Source organism: Corapipo altera, unplaced genomic scaffold, assembly GCF_003945725.1.
Source record: "Corapipo altera isolate COAL_440 unplaced genomic scaffold, ASM394572v1 180, whole genome shotgun sequence".
NCBI classification, from domain to species: domain Eukaryota; kingdom Metazoa; phylum Chordata; class Aves; order Passeriformes; family Pipridae; genus Corapipo; species Corapipo altera.
Genome location: NW_020884915.1, coordinates 3,990,947 through 4,006,064, shown reverse-complemented (window position 1 = coordinate 4,006,064; position 15,118 = coordinate 3,990,947). Strand labels below are relative to the sequence as shown.

General features: G+C 40.2%; 1 protein-coding gene across 1 annotated transcript in view; it reads right to left on the bottom strand.

The window, feature by feature from the left end:
* The window catches only part of CPXM2 (carboxypeptidase X, M14 family member 2), a 73,295-nt gene that overhangs the window by 45,057 nt on the left and 13,120 nt on the right, over positions 1-15,118 (bottom strand). Inside the window, exon 2 of the mRNA XM_027655315.1 lies at positions 4,648-4,757. Within this exon, the coding sequence (XP_027511116.1) occupies positions 4,648-4,757 (110 nt within the window). The remainder of the gene's footprint in view (positions 1-4,647; positions 4,758-15,118) is intronic.

The following is a 15,118-nucleotide window of genomic DNA, read 5'->3' as shown; positions in this document are numbered from 1 at the left end:
GGGAGAAGGAAAGGGAGAAGGAAAGGGAGAAGGAAAGGGAGAAGGAAGAGGTGAAGGAAAAGGTGAAGGAAAGGGAGAACCATTCTGCTACTTCTTCCTACTCGCTTATTTTCTGGCATCAGTTGCTTTGAAGCTAAAATAAAGGTTTTACCAGGTAAAAAGAAGCAGATGTCTGATTAACACAGAGTACTACCTGAAAAAGGGGAGTTTAATCAATGAGAGGTTCTTTTCAGAAATGTTCCCGAAGGAAAGGAAAAGAATTGCCAATTTATGTTACAACTTCTCTTTTCAAGCTTCAAATCTGTCTTTTTTCCTTAATGTGTTTAATTTGCCTTATGGCCACTTCAAAAAACTATGAAAAAAACTTATAAACACAATCAAATATTTAGTAATTAGAATTCTTATTTACATTTCTTCAGAAAAAAAATGTTCGCTCCTGAACAATGGGAACAATTATCAAATATTCTATCAAATTATACAGATCAAGATACCTTTCCTCAATAAGATGCTTACTTGAATTTAAAAAAATCTATATTGAATTACTGAAAAGAATAGATTCAAGTTATGACATGAACAACTTTAATTATCTTCATAAACAAGAGACTGAAGGAGCTGATGAAAACTGGAAGCAAGGGCTGGGTCTTAAACAAACCCTTTTTTCCTTCACTGAATTTTCAAGAATAACACAAAGTCTAACCCAGTTTGTATTTCACCGGCAGCCAAATACAAAAATATTTCTCAGTATGCAGTGTCTTATGAAAAAATATCTTTTGGATACAGGAAAGGAGAACTTTTTTCCCCTGTCACTCAGGAATAAGTTATCTGGAAGCGTGAAAGTTGAACATTGTAATTCAGCTAAACCAAATCAACTGTTATTATGTACCCAGAAACTGAGATGAAGGGTACAATTCCTTTACAAATAATTACTTTGTAATTTAATTAATGTTTCTCTTCCAAATTATATATGTGCAAGACAGAATAAACACTTCCTCACATTATCACCATTCTAAAAGCCTTATTCTATAATGAGGAGAAAGATACTACTGCCAAAATCTATTCAAATGAAGAAAGAAATACCAGTCTTCTGCCACAAGTCAGCTGGAGCAGCAGTAAAAATATATCAAATATCAAACCACCTCTGCTCAGATTCTTCTCCATACCCAGCAGGATGATCACAAAAATTATTTTACCATAGGAAGTTTGGGAGGGGGAAAAAAAAAAAGCACTGCTCATCACAGGTATTTATAGCAACCACTACCAGTAGGGAAGAACTAAAGCACACAGACCGAAAGGAGATCTTCAATAATGTTGTCTTTTATTTGTGTTTTGATAATGAAGTTTTTCAAAGTGAACTACTGAAACAAATAACTGGAAAGACAATCATAGAATGGTTTGGGCTGGAAGGGACCTTAAAGATCATCCAGTTCCACCCCCTGCCATGGGCAGGGACACCTTCCACTAGCCCAGGTTGCTCCAAGCCCTGTCCAACCAGGCCTTGGACACTTCCAGGGATGAGGCAGCCACAGCTTCTCTGGGTAACCCGTGCCAGGGCCTCACCACCCTCACAGCCAAGAATTCCTTCCCAATGTCCCATCTAACCCTACTCCCTGGCAGTGGGAAGCCATTCCCCCATGTCCTGTCCCTCCATCCCTTGTCCCAAGTCCCCCTCCAGCTCTCTTGGAACCCCTTTAGGCACTGGGAGGTAATATAAGGTCTCCCTTATAGATGTATGCCTGTGTTTGCATATTGATTTCATTACATGGTTAATCTTCAGCGTTGTTTGGATTTCTCCTATCAGGAAAATGAGGAAGGGAAAGAAACATAGTCTGACTTACTATTTCAGATTTTAACCACTGTTAATTATTGTAGTAGTGACAAATACTAATGACTTTCATCCCTGAAGGCAGAGCACCTCAGTTAATATTATTTTATGCCATAATTTTTCCTGATTATGTTAAATTACTACTGACTGTGCCACTGTTGCAGTTGCAGGCTAGATCTCCAAAATATGGGTCTCTACTCACATTTCTCCTTCCACAAGATATCCCAGCTTATTCACCGTATTCATACAGGACTGGGAGCAAAATCAGGTCCCATACAGTGCAAGGGCGCAAGAGAAGCAGATCCTAGAAGGTCTTATCCAGTTCTGCTAAGCCTGTCCTTCTTTGAAATAAAGCACACATGGACTGTTTTGTTTCATATGCTTCAAATAATCTAAACAGAAAAAAACCTCTTCAGAAGCCTTTGAAAAACTTCATTATTCTGCAAATTCCCTGTGAACTGAGGTAGTGCCAGTTACCTGGGGAGAGCCCTGAGCTTCTCAGCTGACTTCTCATCAGATGATGAGGTCGAGCAGAGAGAGGATTTTGTCTTATTTTGGGGAGGAACACAACAGTCACATGAATATTGTGTTGAAATCCAGATCATTGAACAGGGGCATCAGCCCATAAAATTGCTCATCACCATACACACGGATGTTCAGACAATTTCAGGAGCACACAAGTCTCTAAGAGTCTCTCCAACTTGGGCCAAGGGTTTTTCTCCATGTGCAGTGCTGACCAGCATGAAAACACAGCAGCCTGAATACCAGTGCCTTTTGCCTTTCCCCAGCATGCTGCAACCTTTTCTTCTGAGCAGCAAACAGAAATCACCAGGGACCTCATTACCCATCTGACACATCAGTCCCCTGTAGAACCTGCTCTTGGTTAGAAGCAAATACCCCTTAAATATGACTGAAAATCAGGAGCCTTCATGCAGAGCAAAATTAGGCACTGAAAGCCCAGTGATAGGGTCGCTGAAAGCCCAGTGATAGGGTCGCTGAAACCCCAGTGACAGGGATCTGTATATTCTAAGTGGCTTTGAAAAGTTTTAGCACTGTTAATTTTTAACTGATCCCAAAGAAAACAGTATCTAAATAAAGGCAATCCCATACTTTTAACACTGCCAGCCATAGTAGTAACCCTAAGTGGTCAAGTGTTTAGGCAATTCCTGTATATACATTGTACAGACAAGCTTTCAGTAGGGGTAAAAGCTTTGGATCAAATTTGGTCTAATCCAAGCCCTGGGAGCTTTCAGGAAGAGCTAAGTGGCCCTTTTTCTTTTTTTTTTTTTCTGCTTGCTTCCCTTGGCTTCTGCTGCAGACTCTGGACAATATTTACAGGAAAGCTCATCCACTTCTCTATTTATTTTAAAGCAGTGTTACTGGCGATGATGGACCCCTGGTCTAAACCAGTATGGTCATCCTTGTATTTAAATAAATTAAACTTTAACACCAGTATGAAAAATAAGCAACCACAACCAACGTGGAATTCAGAGGTTTACACCACAGTCCTTGGTCTCATGCCACCAGATAAACAAAACTGTAATAAAATAACTAAGCATTCCTCTAGAATCCATCTGAATATCATCTGCACACCATTTTTGTGTTCGTGAGGGTTTCATTTTTAGCAGAGAATATGAAGTAAAGAAGCAAAGTACCTCACTGGGATCTCAGAAGACATTAAGCATGAAGGCTGCAGGTGAGACCTCACACAGCACACAACCCACTGTACCTGCACAGGGGCTGGGAAAGGAAAAGCCCCTTCCCATGTCTGTGCTGGACTCCTGTCACTCACCAGCTGGCTTTTCCATTCTGCAGCTACACTGCAAAGTGCTTTACTGAGCTTTCTGATCAACTTTAATACATTAAAACAAACAATGAAAAAAAATAGGAGGGAGAGGAAGTCATTTCCCCCATAGACAAGCTCGCACAAGGCACAGTAGGATTTTAACCAGCAGCTCTGCCAGCAGCTGCCCACCCCATAATGCAGTGGGTAGCCTGTGGAATGGCACTGCTGATTAGAGCTCATCCCTCCTAGTTCCAGTCCTAGTTCCCTAATCAGCAAACACCTTCAGCTGGAGAAAAAAAAAAAAATCAAATGGAAGGTATAATAATACGAGGTAACAAATAAATTAAATAAACTTTAGAGATTTTTCACTGTTGGCTTGGTGCTAATATCCTGTTTGTGACTTTGAGTTTTAAATGCTGTACTTTATTATGCAACATAACATTTTTAGTCTGGGAGAGACTGTAATTCAAGTAACAGCACTAATCAAGTGGAAAACAGAAACACAAGACATGGGAAAATGGAATTGGGTCCTGCAAGACACCTAAACACATCTTTAACATGAAATAAAAGAAACTAAACAACATTGTATGCTAGAGGCTTCTGAACTGAAGTATTTTTAGGTAGCATAATCACTGCAAAACTGCCTTAGGGAAAGGACTTCACTTCAAACCACACTTTCAATTAAGCATTGTCATTAACTACAAGCAAAAAAGCACCTTGCTGTGTGATCTTCCTTCCAGGCTGATTGTTAAGGCAGCTGGGATGATTTTCTATAGCTGGGAAGGGAGCTGCCTCCACCTTTGCTTGCTCACAGAGGTCTGTTTGGATTTGCACAGTAAGTTTGGAGATTTTTCTGACTCGCCCACGAATTTAAAGGTTATCCATCAACCTCACTCACTCCTATAATTCCAGTGTTTCCCCTTCATTTGAATTACATGAGCTGACAAAGCAGTCAGAACCAATAACTATCCACTGGTTCTCTTTATACAGCAGAACAACCTGAAGCCATTCTCCCACTTAGGAGAAAAATGGATGTTACCTGAATATTGAGCCTTCCTCTGTGGGCCCCCAGGCCGTAGCGCTTCGCCGTGGAGGCATGGAGCTGGAAGTCAGTAATTTTTAATGTCTCTAGACCAAGTGGAGGGCAATCTACAAAACAAAAGATTGATTAAATTTTAATTAAACAGAAAAACAAAACCCAACACCAGACAAACAAGTGTTCAAAGTTTCTGGATTTCAGCAGTGCCAAGCTGGCTGGGCTCCTCACCGGGATGAACGAGCACACATGAGAAACGGCAGCTCTCAGAAAATCCATGAGGCAAAGAAGATCTACACCATTTTGAGGGTCTCACATAATTATTACTGCTTGCTGTGTGCTTCAATTTTTCACAGATACTCACAGTATTTCCTATCAAGTGCTTTTCAGTACAAAACACCACCAAAATGCGCTTTTATTTTTCTTTTTGGCATTTTCTTTTGCAACACTCAGTTCGATTTTTTTTTTCCCCTTTCCCTGTACTCATTCCAAGCTACTGTATGAAGTTATGTTTCTAATTAAAATCTGTTCTGGGAACTTCAATCACAGTCCCTCCTGTTGCACAATAGCATCTGTTACACAGGTCTGGGAGGCTGGAGAGCTGAGCTTGGCAGAGGTGGTGACTAAGCACAAAGAGAGAAATTTTTAAATAAGGAGACATCTCTTTAAGCCCCAAATTCTGCAAAGCCTTGAAGAAGAAAAGCAGGTGCCATATATCCCACCTATATATTTTTATATATATTTTTAATCATTCACCAAAATGTCATGAGGCTATCACAGTTCACAGAATCCTTATTTTGGAAAAGCTCTCTAAGATCATTGAGTCCAAACATTAACCCAGCACTGCCAAGGCCACCACTAACCCATATCCCCAAGTGTCACATCCACACAGCTTTTAAGTCCCTTCAGGGATGGGGCCTCCACCACTGCCCTGGGCAACTGTGCCAAGGATGGAGAATGTACCTGACAACCTCATCCTGGCTGTGTCTAACTTTCAGGTGCAGTTTTGCATTATTATGCCCAAACTGGCAAGAGATATGAGATTTCCTATGCTCCTCCTTAGTTCACAACCAATTAAAATCCCTCAGGAAAAATACTATGTGCTGTCAATTCATGCTGTTGTTTCTTTGTTCATCCTTAGGAAAGTTCCTGCACAAATCCAGGGTCAAATGTCTCCATTAGAGGCAGTAAAGACTTACAATATTTCATGTGAAATCGGTATTACATAAGAGACAAAATATAGACAGCTCCTCATTTCAAAGAGCTTTCAATTTAATTATCCAAAACAGAAAAGAGACAGGATGTATAAGGAAAGCCAGAGGAAGGAATAGCTGGGAGGATTTTGGTTTCATTGGCTGATTGTTTTAATTGCATTTCCTTATAGAGTGTTTCATCTTTCATCATATTCTGACTGGAACAAGGCTCAGGCTCTAAAAGTTCTCTGCTGGGAGTAAATAACATAGCTGGGAGCTGCCTGCCTCTCTTAAACAAATTCAGTCCTCAAGACAGGTTTGGCAATCAATCTCATGGTGTAACCCTGAGAATGCTTTTGCACTTTGGTGTATTTTCCTCTGTGAACAGTCGACACTCAAAAGTTACCCAGAACTATCCATGCCAGGTCTGAGCTGAAAAGAAAAGCAAGCTGCTTTTAGATGCTTAGTTCATAAAACATCATTTAATAGAATCTTTATGCTGCACCTAACAAAGCTAAGGGGCAATCTACAGGTACTGCTGGGAGTTATAAAATAAAAGGCTCTTCCACATTGTGTTTCACAGCCCATTCTCTGCTCCCAAACTGCAGCAAAGGCTTATGGAGCTGCCCCAGGTCCAGCCAGCACATCCCTGCTCCGTAGGATCATGCTGTGCAGAGACCTATTTTCATGAAATCTGTAGGAAATGCACTATTTTTGAGCCTGGCAGCTGCCTGTCAGGCCTGGCTGAGGTTACCTGCACTGCCATGCACCTGCCAGTGTACATACGAGAAGCAGGTTTGGTTTTATTCAGACTGAAATGTTATTAACTTACTGTAAAGCTGCAATATTCTAGGGCTTGCTGTGGATTTGGATGGGTATTTACAGGCTGAAAAAAAATTCTCTGCATATTTTGATGTTTATTATCTCTGTTTCAAGAGAAACTGAAGCCTAATAATACGCCCAAAAATATTCATATGCATTTCAGATAACGGCGCTTCACTGCTCTTTAGTTTTCAAGGATGAATTACTTGTGTTGCCTGTGAAGGCATCAGATTAACAGGCCAATATTATGAAATGCTCAATTTAGCAGGAGTTGTCAATGGAAAGAAGAATAGGCTTGTATGAGCAGGCAGGGACTACAACAGGCAGGACAGATACCTCTGATGAAAACTCTGCAATAGGTTGTTCACAATCCATTGTGCTTTCCCAATGTGCTCAAGCCTTACAATATTTCATGTGAAATCTTCAGGATCTTTACCATTAATCCAATGCAATATCCAGGAATTTTTTTAGTACTGTTATCCTTATAAATTAGTAGAAGAACACCTAACTTGCTTTCTCTGGGGGTGAACTAGACCTTAAGCTGTGCCACCGCTGACTTACCAAATCACATAAAGATTCTTTTTCTTTTACCTTGGTGAGAAAAACTCAAATATTTTGCTCCAATGTTTGACTGGAAATTAATGAAAATAATTTCTGCCACAGTTGGCTCCTCTTTCTCCAGGGATCATCCCAAATTCTGATGCAGAGCAGCAGGACTCTCCTTACAAGACTACTGACTTTGAGATGTTTCCATCTGTGCAGGTCTGCACAGGAATGATATTCTTGGAGTCATCAAGCCTATTGTCTGTAGCAGCTTTGATGTATGGAATTTGTGCAGTTTTCCACAAGACAAGATGTTTGATTTTGCTTTTAAATAAAATTATGTCTTCTATTTCTAACCATAATATTTGAACATTAACACTTTAGGAATATTAATGTTTTCCAAATGCGTACAAATTCCAGCATCAATAAAGGAATGAAAAGGGGAGCATGTAGATAAAAACAGCAATCTGTCATATACACAGATGGTGGGAACAAACTTCTCAGTATGGCCTCTTCTGTTTAACTCCAATTTACTTATAAAAATACAACAAAATCCACCTAAAGTTGCCATTTCCTTACTGAAAAAGAAAAAATTCCTGAGTCATACCGTGAATTTAATTTTAGATAAATTATTTTGTTGGGGTATGTGTCCCCTACTTCTTAAAGCTACTGGAGATAACCAGGACAACCTTGTTTTGAAAAACATATGGGAAAAGAAACTGATTTATGGCATTCATAAAGAACTGTGCTTTTTAAAGTATTGCTTTCATATAGTTTATTTATCTTGAAGAAATCTTCCATATAACAATGAAAATTGCCACCTGATCAATAAGACTGTCTTAATGATTTTGTATTCTCCATGTTAGTTTGAAAAAACCTTGGGGATGCTACAGAAATTGGATGGAAAGAATAATCAGAACAGTTCAGACCTCACAGATTCAACTGGAAATGACCAAGTTATTGGGTTACTTCTTTAACTGGCTGCAAAATTAATCATTAGAAAATGCAGGAAATTCCACTGTGGCTTTGAAAGACATTGAGATACATATAATATGAACATAACTTAATAAAATAGACCTAGAGCACTGGTGTTTTAGATAAACTGAAAAACAAGCATTAAACTTGTAGAAGCAGGGAAGAGGCTGAGTTTTCTCTCTTCATGGCCCATATCCAACCATAATTTTGTGTATGATTTGCAACCATGGATAGGTATTCACTTTAGAAAGAAGCCATTAATAAGATGTCTGGATCAAAGTAATTGATTCCAAGATGTAAAAATAAACAGGACTTGGATTCAGACTTAATAACATTTGTATCTTGCAGTGTGTTCTTGTGAGGTTCCCATTTCAAAACAGCTTTCCTAATAGAGATGCTAAATGGCCATATCTCAGTGTCCATTATTTTCAATTATGCTTCTCCCAGTCAGCCAGATGGTTGTGCCTGAGGGCAGCAAAGCATTTCTGGTACATCCACACCTGTTCCTTAAAATCAGTAGGAGGAAACACTTAGGAATTACTTCAGTCACAACCTCATCTCTTGAAATCTGAATTTACCACTGGTAATTTAGGCTTGCCTATAGTGAGAGCACCACCTGAAGATGCTTCTGAGCCAGTGTCAGCTCAACCTGCAATCTCAGCACGTGTGAGGGTATTTGGAAGCTGTTTCATCCTCATGATGGCTGTGTCCTACTGATGCAGTATCCTCTACTGAACCTCTGGTCAAAAAAAGCCCCTTCTGCAGAGCCAGCTTGCTTGTCTTAGCTGCTCTGAATGATACAAGTGTATTAGCAGGCATCCTTAGAATCATAGTAGTTCCACTAGTAGGAGATATATGCACAAACAGGACAAGGAAAGCACTTGCCTTCATCCCTATTGCCTAAATTATTCATTTATTTTATTCCCTTTTAGTCTAAATAAAGGTTGCCAGATAAGCCCAGATTGCCTTTATAGCTCTTGTATCTAATAAAGGTGCATTTAGGAAATCGTTCTGTCCTCATCTTCTGGAGGCAAAGCAGACAAACGATTGTTTTATTTAAAGACTCTTTTCCACCAATTTAGGAGTACATTCACTTTTTCAAATGGAAAGAAAGAGAGAAGCATCATGTTTCTCTTCATTTATATTTTTAAGAGCCGTACCTATAATCCTTTTCAATTCCTGCAGGTTTGTGCTTGTCTAACTCATTGTGCACAGTGATACTCAGATCTAGAAAGGGAGGAATATCAGCCTTGTGCAGTCTGACAGTCCTTGATGTTTGGAGGCAGAATGTTCCCTGACCATATTTATGATTTTAAATGTGGTTTAGCTCCAAGAGCTTTGTCATTTTTAAATACTAAAGAATCCCCTTGCACTTCAAAAGAGGGGAGAAAGGATGTTACACTACAGAGGTACAGGATTTTAGAGAAGACAAGAGGAGTTCAAGTCAGTGCTGATGGTGAGTTAACACAGAAGTTTTTCTATGCAAAGAATGGTTTCAGTGCCAGGATTTTTTTGTTGCTGCAGTTGGTATCTGTAATTTTGCATTTGGGGTTCGAGCTTGCACCACCAAGCCAACAGAAGGACATCACTATGAGGGATATGAAAACCTCATCACCCTTCCAGTGTGATTTCTTTAAGTGGTGAATTTTCCATCAAAGCATGCACTGCCAGTATGATTTTCAGTACTGCAGCAAGTCCCAAGTTATCACTGTAATGAGCAGCAACAACATACACTGAAGTGCCTCTAAAAATGATGCTGTTCAGTTCAGAGGGTCAAAACTACACTGCACATCTTGGCCTTGGTGTGGCCAGAGTTTGCCCAAGATCAGAGGGTGACAGTGGCCAGCAGGTACCCACAGCAATGGAGGTGATTTGTCACTGTTGGAAGGGAAGTAGGGATGGTGATGTGCTTTAGGATGTTATTTCTAATTCTAGAAGCAACAAATCACTGTAATAAATACCACTTTTTTATTTCTGTAAACCCATTTGCCTGCCACACGTGGCTATAGACTCATCCCTTGTTCTCTGGGGACTGAACACATACCTTGTAGTCAGGTATCTCATGGCAAAATCCCATCTAATAGTTAAGTTTTGATTCCCTGTTTCTTTTTCTGGGCCATCCCAAGGTAGATACAGAATTTAAGTCTTGTTTAAGCAAAACATTTCAACATGCAGTTAAGAAAAAAAATGCAAAACTCTGAAGCTACTGATAGAGGTAAATTAAGCACACAACTAAGGGTATATTTTGTGGGAATGAAGACTTTAATGCTCATTATACTATTCTTACTATTCTTAGGTCTTTATGGCCTTGCACAAAAATTCTTAATGAGGGCAATATAATAAATTTTGCCCTAACAACTAAATATAGAGTTTTTCCTACGAAAAGTGTGGTTGATAATTCATCTTCTGACAGCAGAAATTTTTAATGGAAACTCTGGCAGTCTAATTCCTGTGGTTAAAGAAGTAGTACTTAAGTCACAGGGTATGCAAAGTACTTTAATACTGCAATGAACCTGCAAGGTGAAATAACAGTAAAAGCTTATTTCTGCTAAACTTCAACTCGCTCAAAATATTTTCTGATTGCTTTTCTGTGATGGACAGCCTTTGTGGGGGCTGAGTTAAACAGAAAAAGGTTCTCTGTTGTCTAAATAATTTTTTATATTTACAGTCTAAGGACATTTTACGGGGGGTAAATTTGGTCTAGCTAAATTTTGCTTTTGATAATGTGATTGTGGAAGTGTGAAATTTCCGCAGATGTTCATGAGTCACAGTCTATACTTGTTAGGGCCCAGCTTTTCCCTGGAAACAGGTCCATGGATTTCAGTCTGAGCAGTTTTCTGACTTTGTTTAAATCCAAAATGTTGCCAACAATACATATAAGTTCCTTTTTTGGCCTGAATTCAGACCACCAGCTCCCATGCACCTCAGAATATTTGAAGCAGCATCTTGAGGCAGGTGAAAGTTCCTAAAACACATATATTTTGCTTTTATTTGTGTCTGCTTTTTCTGAAAAACCCATTCCCAGAGCACTAAGAGAACAAAGCAAGCAACCTGCTCTTACAACAAATCCTCTGTATAGCAGTTAAAACACTAAATTATAGTTCCAAATCAAAGATCAAATAAAGAATTAAGGAGATAACCAAAATTTCCTGTCCTAAACCCACATTAATTATTGGCTAATGTTGCACCAAGTCTGTATATTTTTCTAGGACAAGCAACAAACACTGCCTGGGGGTTTAAGACACTGGGGACTTCTCTCAGAAGGGCAATATTTATCACTCTGGAACACTCACTTATGATTGCTGTTGAAGGTTTTTTTTTTAAAAAGCAAACTTTAAGTTAGGAGCCATATAACCCAACTGTTAGAGGTCTGACCCAAAGCCTCCTTAAATCAGGAGGGACATTTTCAAGGGCTGTAGGGGAGAGCAAAGCCTGAGTGAGGCTTCCACAAATGTTACACATTTGATATCTCAGAGCTGATTTTCATGACCAGATGTGCCTTTTGCCAGGGACGCACAGACCTCTCCCATGGTGCAAAGACACTGAACAATTCCATCCTTTCTTTATGCCACCAAAACACTGTGGACCAGCTGGCAGGACTGAGCACAGAAGTTACTCCAAATGTTGCAGGATACAGATACGAGGGTACAGTTACAAGGGTAAAACTGCTCCTGACCTGCTTCCAAGATTGAGGGAAAATTCAGCAATCAAAAGGAAATAAAGAATAAAATAAAAAAAATATCTTTATCCTTTAGGTGGGGTCTGACATGAAACCAAACGTTTCTGAGATTCAGAAAGCACACTTTTTCATTTTCTTTCATTGCTTTTCATACTTTCACTCTCTCACAAAAGGTTGTGGTTGGCTCCAGATGCAACAAAACTAGCAGGAAGAGCTTCTATTATTCCTGGCACAGCTGGGAGGAGGAATTTCCAGAGAGCCTGTTCTCTTGGAGTTTTCTGGCCAAGTCTTCAGACTTGAGGATCATCTAAACTCCAGATTCCACATACATTCCCTGAGCTCCCTCCTGCTGCCACTGCACAGCCTGCTGAGGAGATAATGGGGTTTCTGACAGGGACAGACAATGCAGGAGCCTGATCCCACATGCACAAAGTCAGCTTGTGGCTCTGCTTCTGGTTGCCTGGGGTCCTTCTGCTCCAAGGGTCCCTCTGCTCCCTTACCTGCCTGCAGACTGCAGCATCCCCCGGGTGGAGAGCTGGGTAGGCATGGAAACACTGTCCATAGCTCTTCCATGTCTTAAACTGGTTTCATCTCTCTTTCCCAATGTCTCTTTAGGAGAAGAGAAAGGCAGATAAAGACAAGAACCCAGATGTTCTCCCTCACTACCCATGGGAACATCACCTTGATGCCCTGACAGGGGAAAGGGCAAGGGTGGGAATCATACTGCAAACCTGGTCATGGTGTCCAGGCCCATCCCTGGAAGTGTCCAAGGCCAGGTTGGACAGGACTTTAAGCAACCTGGGCTAGTGGAAGGTGTCCCTGCCCATGGCAGTGGTGGAATTGGATGATCTTTAAGGTCCCTTCCAGCCCAAACCATTCCATGATTCTATGATTCTGTGAAATGATGGGAGGACAAGCTGCATCCATCAGCACACAGAGGCATTAAACATCACTCCAGGCATAGCCTAGGAGTGGATTCCAGTTGCTCATGGTACAAGGTACCCTCTCACACCTGAAAAGTCCTCCACTTTCTCTACAGAGGAATATGTGTATTTAGTCACTCTGAAGAAGACATATCAATACCTTTAATGGTCAAAAATATCCAGCCTGAAAAATATCATATAAATTCTTAATTTTTCATTATGAGCTTTGACTAAGGCTGAATTCTGTGCTATTAATTTTAAAATGTCTCCTCTGATGTTTTTCTGAAGCACTTACTGTAATTCCAGCTAAAGCCACAAAACTGAGTACAACCATCAAAAATGAGAATCATCCTCTTTTTTCCAGAGCCAAACAAACAGACTTAGCCAAACAATAGAGAAAAGAACTGAGACAGACCACTTGCACAATGGCTGGGTGTAGGACTAAAATTACCATTAAAAATACATCTTCATACTAGAAATAGCTTAAAATGTCAAATCACTGAGGTGTACAGCACGATTAAAGATTTTACACTGAACATTAAGTGTAGCCATTAAAAATAAACACTGAAACTTGGAATACCATTAACAAGTACAAAACCAAGACAGAAAATAGCTACAAGCTTAAGATACAATCCCAGCTCAATAAAAGAGACATCCTAAAAATGCTGAAGTTTAACCACGTTAGCAATTCCATTTGACTGTATTTTACCAAAAATAGTATAAATATAGAAAGAAAGTCATATGGGTATAAAAGTGCCTTATAGTGGAATTATTTCCCTCCTCCTCTATGAAAGGTTGTAGTAGGAATTTTATACAGCAGTAAATATATCCATAGTTGGTATAGCATGTTCACTAAGCAGTTGTACAGAGTGACACGGAATTCCTTTAACATAAATAAACTGGAAAATATCCATAACTTCTGGGCCCTGGAAATGTACATTTCCCAAGAATTCTGCCAGCTCTGAGGATTTTGCAGCACAGCCACGTTTTTGGAGCCAAAGATGGATCCCAGGTGGCACAAAGGAAGTATCCAAGTGGCAGGACATAGGAAAGGGGTGTATATTCTCCACCATGAGGATCAGAATTGAACACTTGGGCTTTAGTAGACCTAGAGGTGAAACACACGTGAACGCCTTCGTCAGTTCTCCAAAAACACCTAATTTCACTAAAATAGACATCACTACTATGATATCACCCAGTTTTCACCTTCTCACTCTCCCAAGGACACACATAAAGCCCACACACAATGAGCAGGAAAAACCTGAGAAACTGTAAAGTTCTCATTAGTAGTGATGAGCCATTACATTTTATCCCCACTACTACACTTACTTCCACTCACAAGTACTAAATTTACACTTGAGAAAGACTGAAATCAGTCACTTCTCAGTCACTACTACCTAATGTTATTTCAGATTTAATCAAGTTAAGCTCTAGCATAGACCAAACTATGTTTTTTTACTCCTCAATAAGGCGGAAAACACGCTGAAAATGACACTGCAACAGATGCATTATCTTCCTCTGGTGAGACAGTCCAAAGACTAACACAAGCAAATCACTGATGGAGATACAATCACTTGGCTCTTCAGTTTTAGGTTTCATAGTAGGCTGTTTTCTACCAGTTAAGCTTTCTGACTTAGCTCCTGATGGGAGCCAGAAAACTTCAGAGCTAGGATGATGAAGTAGTGTGAGTTGTGCCTTTAGGCAGCAGAGACTCATTAGTCATCTTAGCTGAGAGTTGAAATGTCATCTTTCATTTTTTTATGGTTAAAACTAAAAATATTCAATTACCAATAGAATGTAGACTAGGAGCAGTTTGTATCTGCAGTGAGACCTGGTTGAGTTGTACAGGATCATCTTTCCCACAGTCAGCCCTCCTCTGCTGCCTTGTGAAAAACACATCCTTGACCATTTTATATCTTCCCAAATAACGTGCTGCTCAGCAGCAGCAACATTAAAATTTTCCTCCATGCACAAGCAAGAAGACCCTCAGAGATGGGAAGGGATTGCCCTTCAGCAGGGACTGCCAAGCCAACCATCCCACCCCACACCCACCTGGGGTTGTCCCCCTTGGAATAACTATCCCTCCTTCTCCAGCAGCAGCAGCTTTGCTCCCAGTGTGAGGGGTATTGCTGAGGTGGTGGGAGGGACTGCTCGAGGCTCAGGGTTGGTTTCTGAGCCCTCACCCTGCACAGCCTGGTCTCAGTTGCTCCAAGCCTTCCTCCAGGTTGCACATCTGGGATAAATACTCGACCTATATAGAGAGCCTGTGACAGGAAATTCCTAAAACCAATCCAACTTGGGTTTGAAACCTTTTATAACGTGTAAGTCTGAGTTTTATG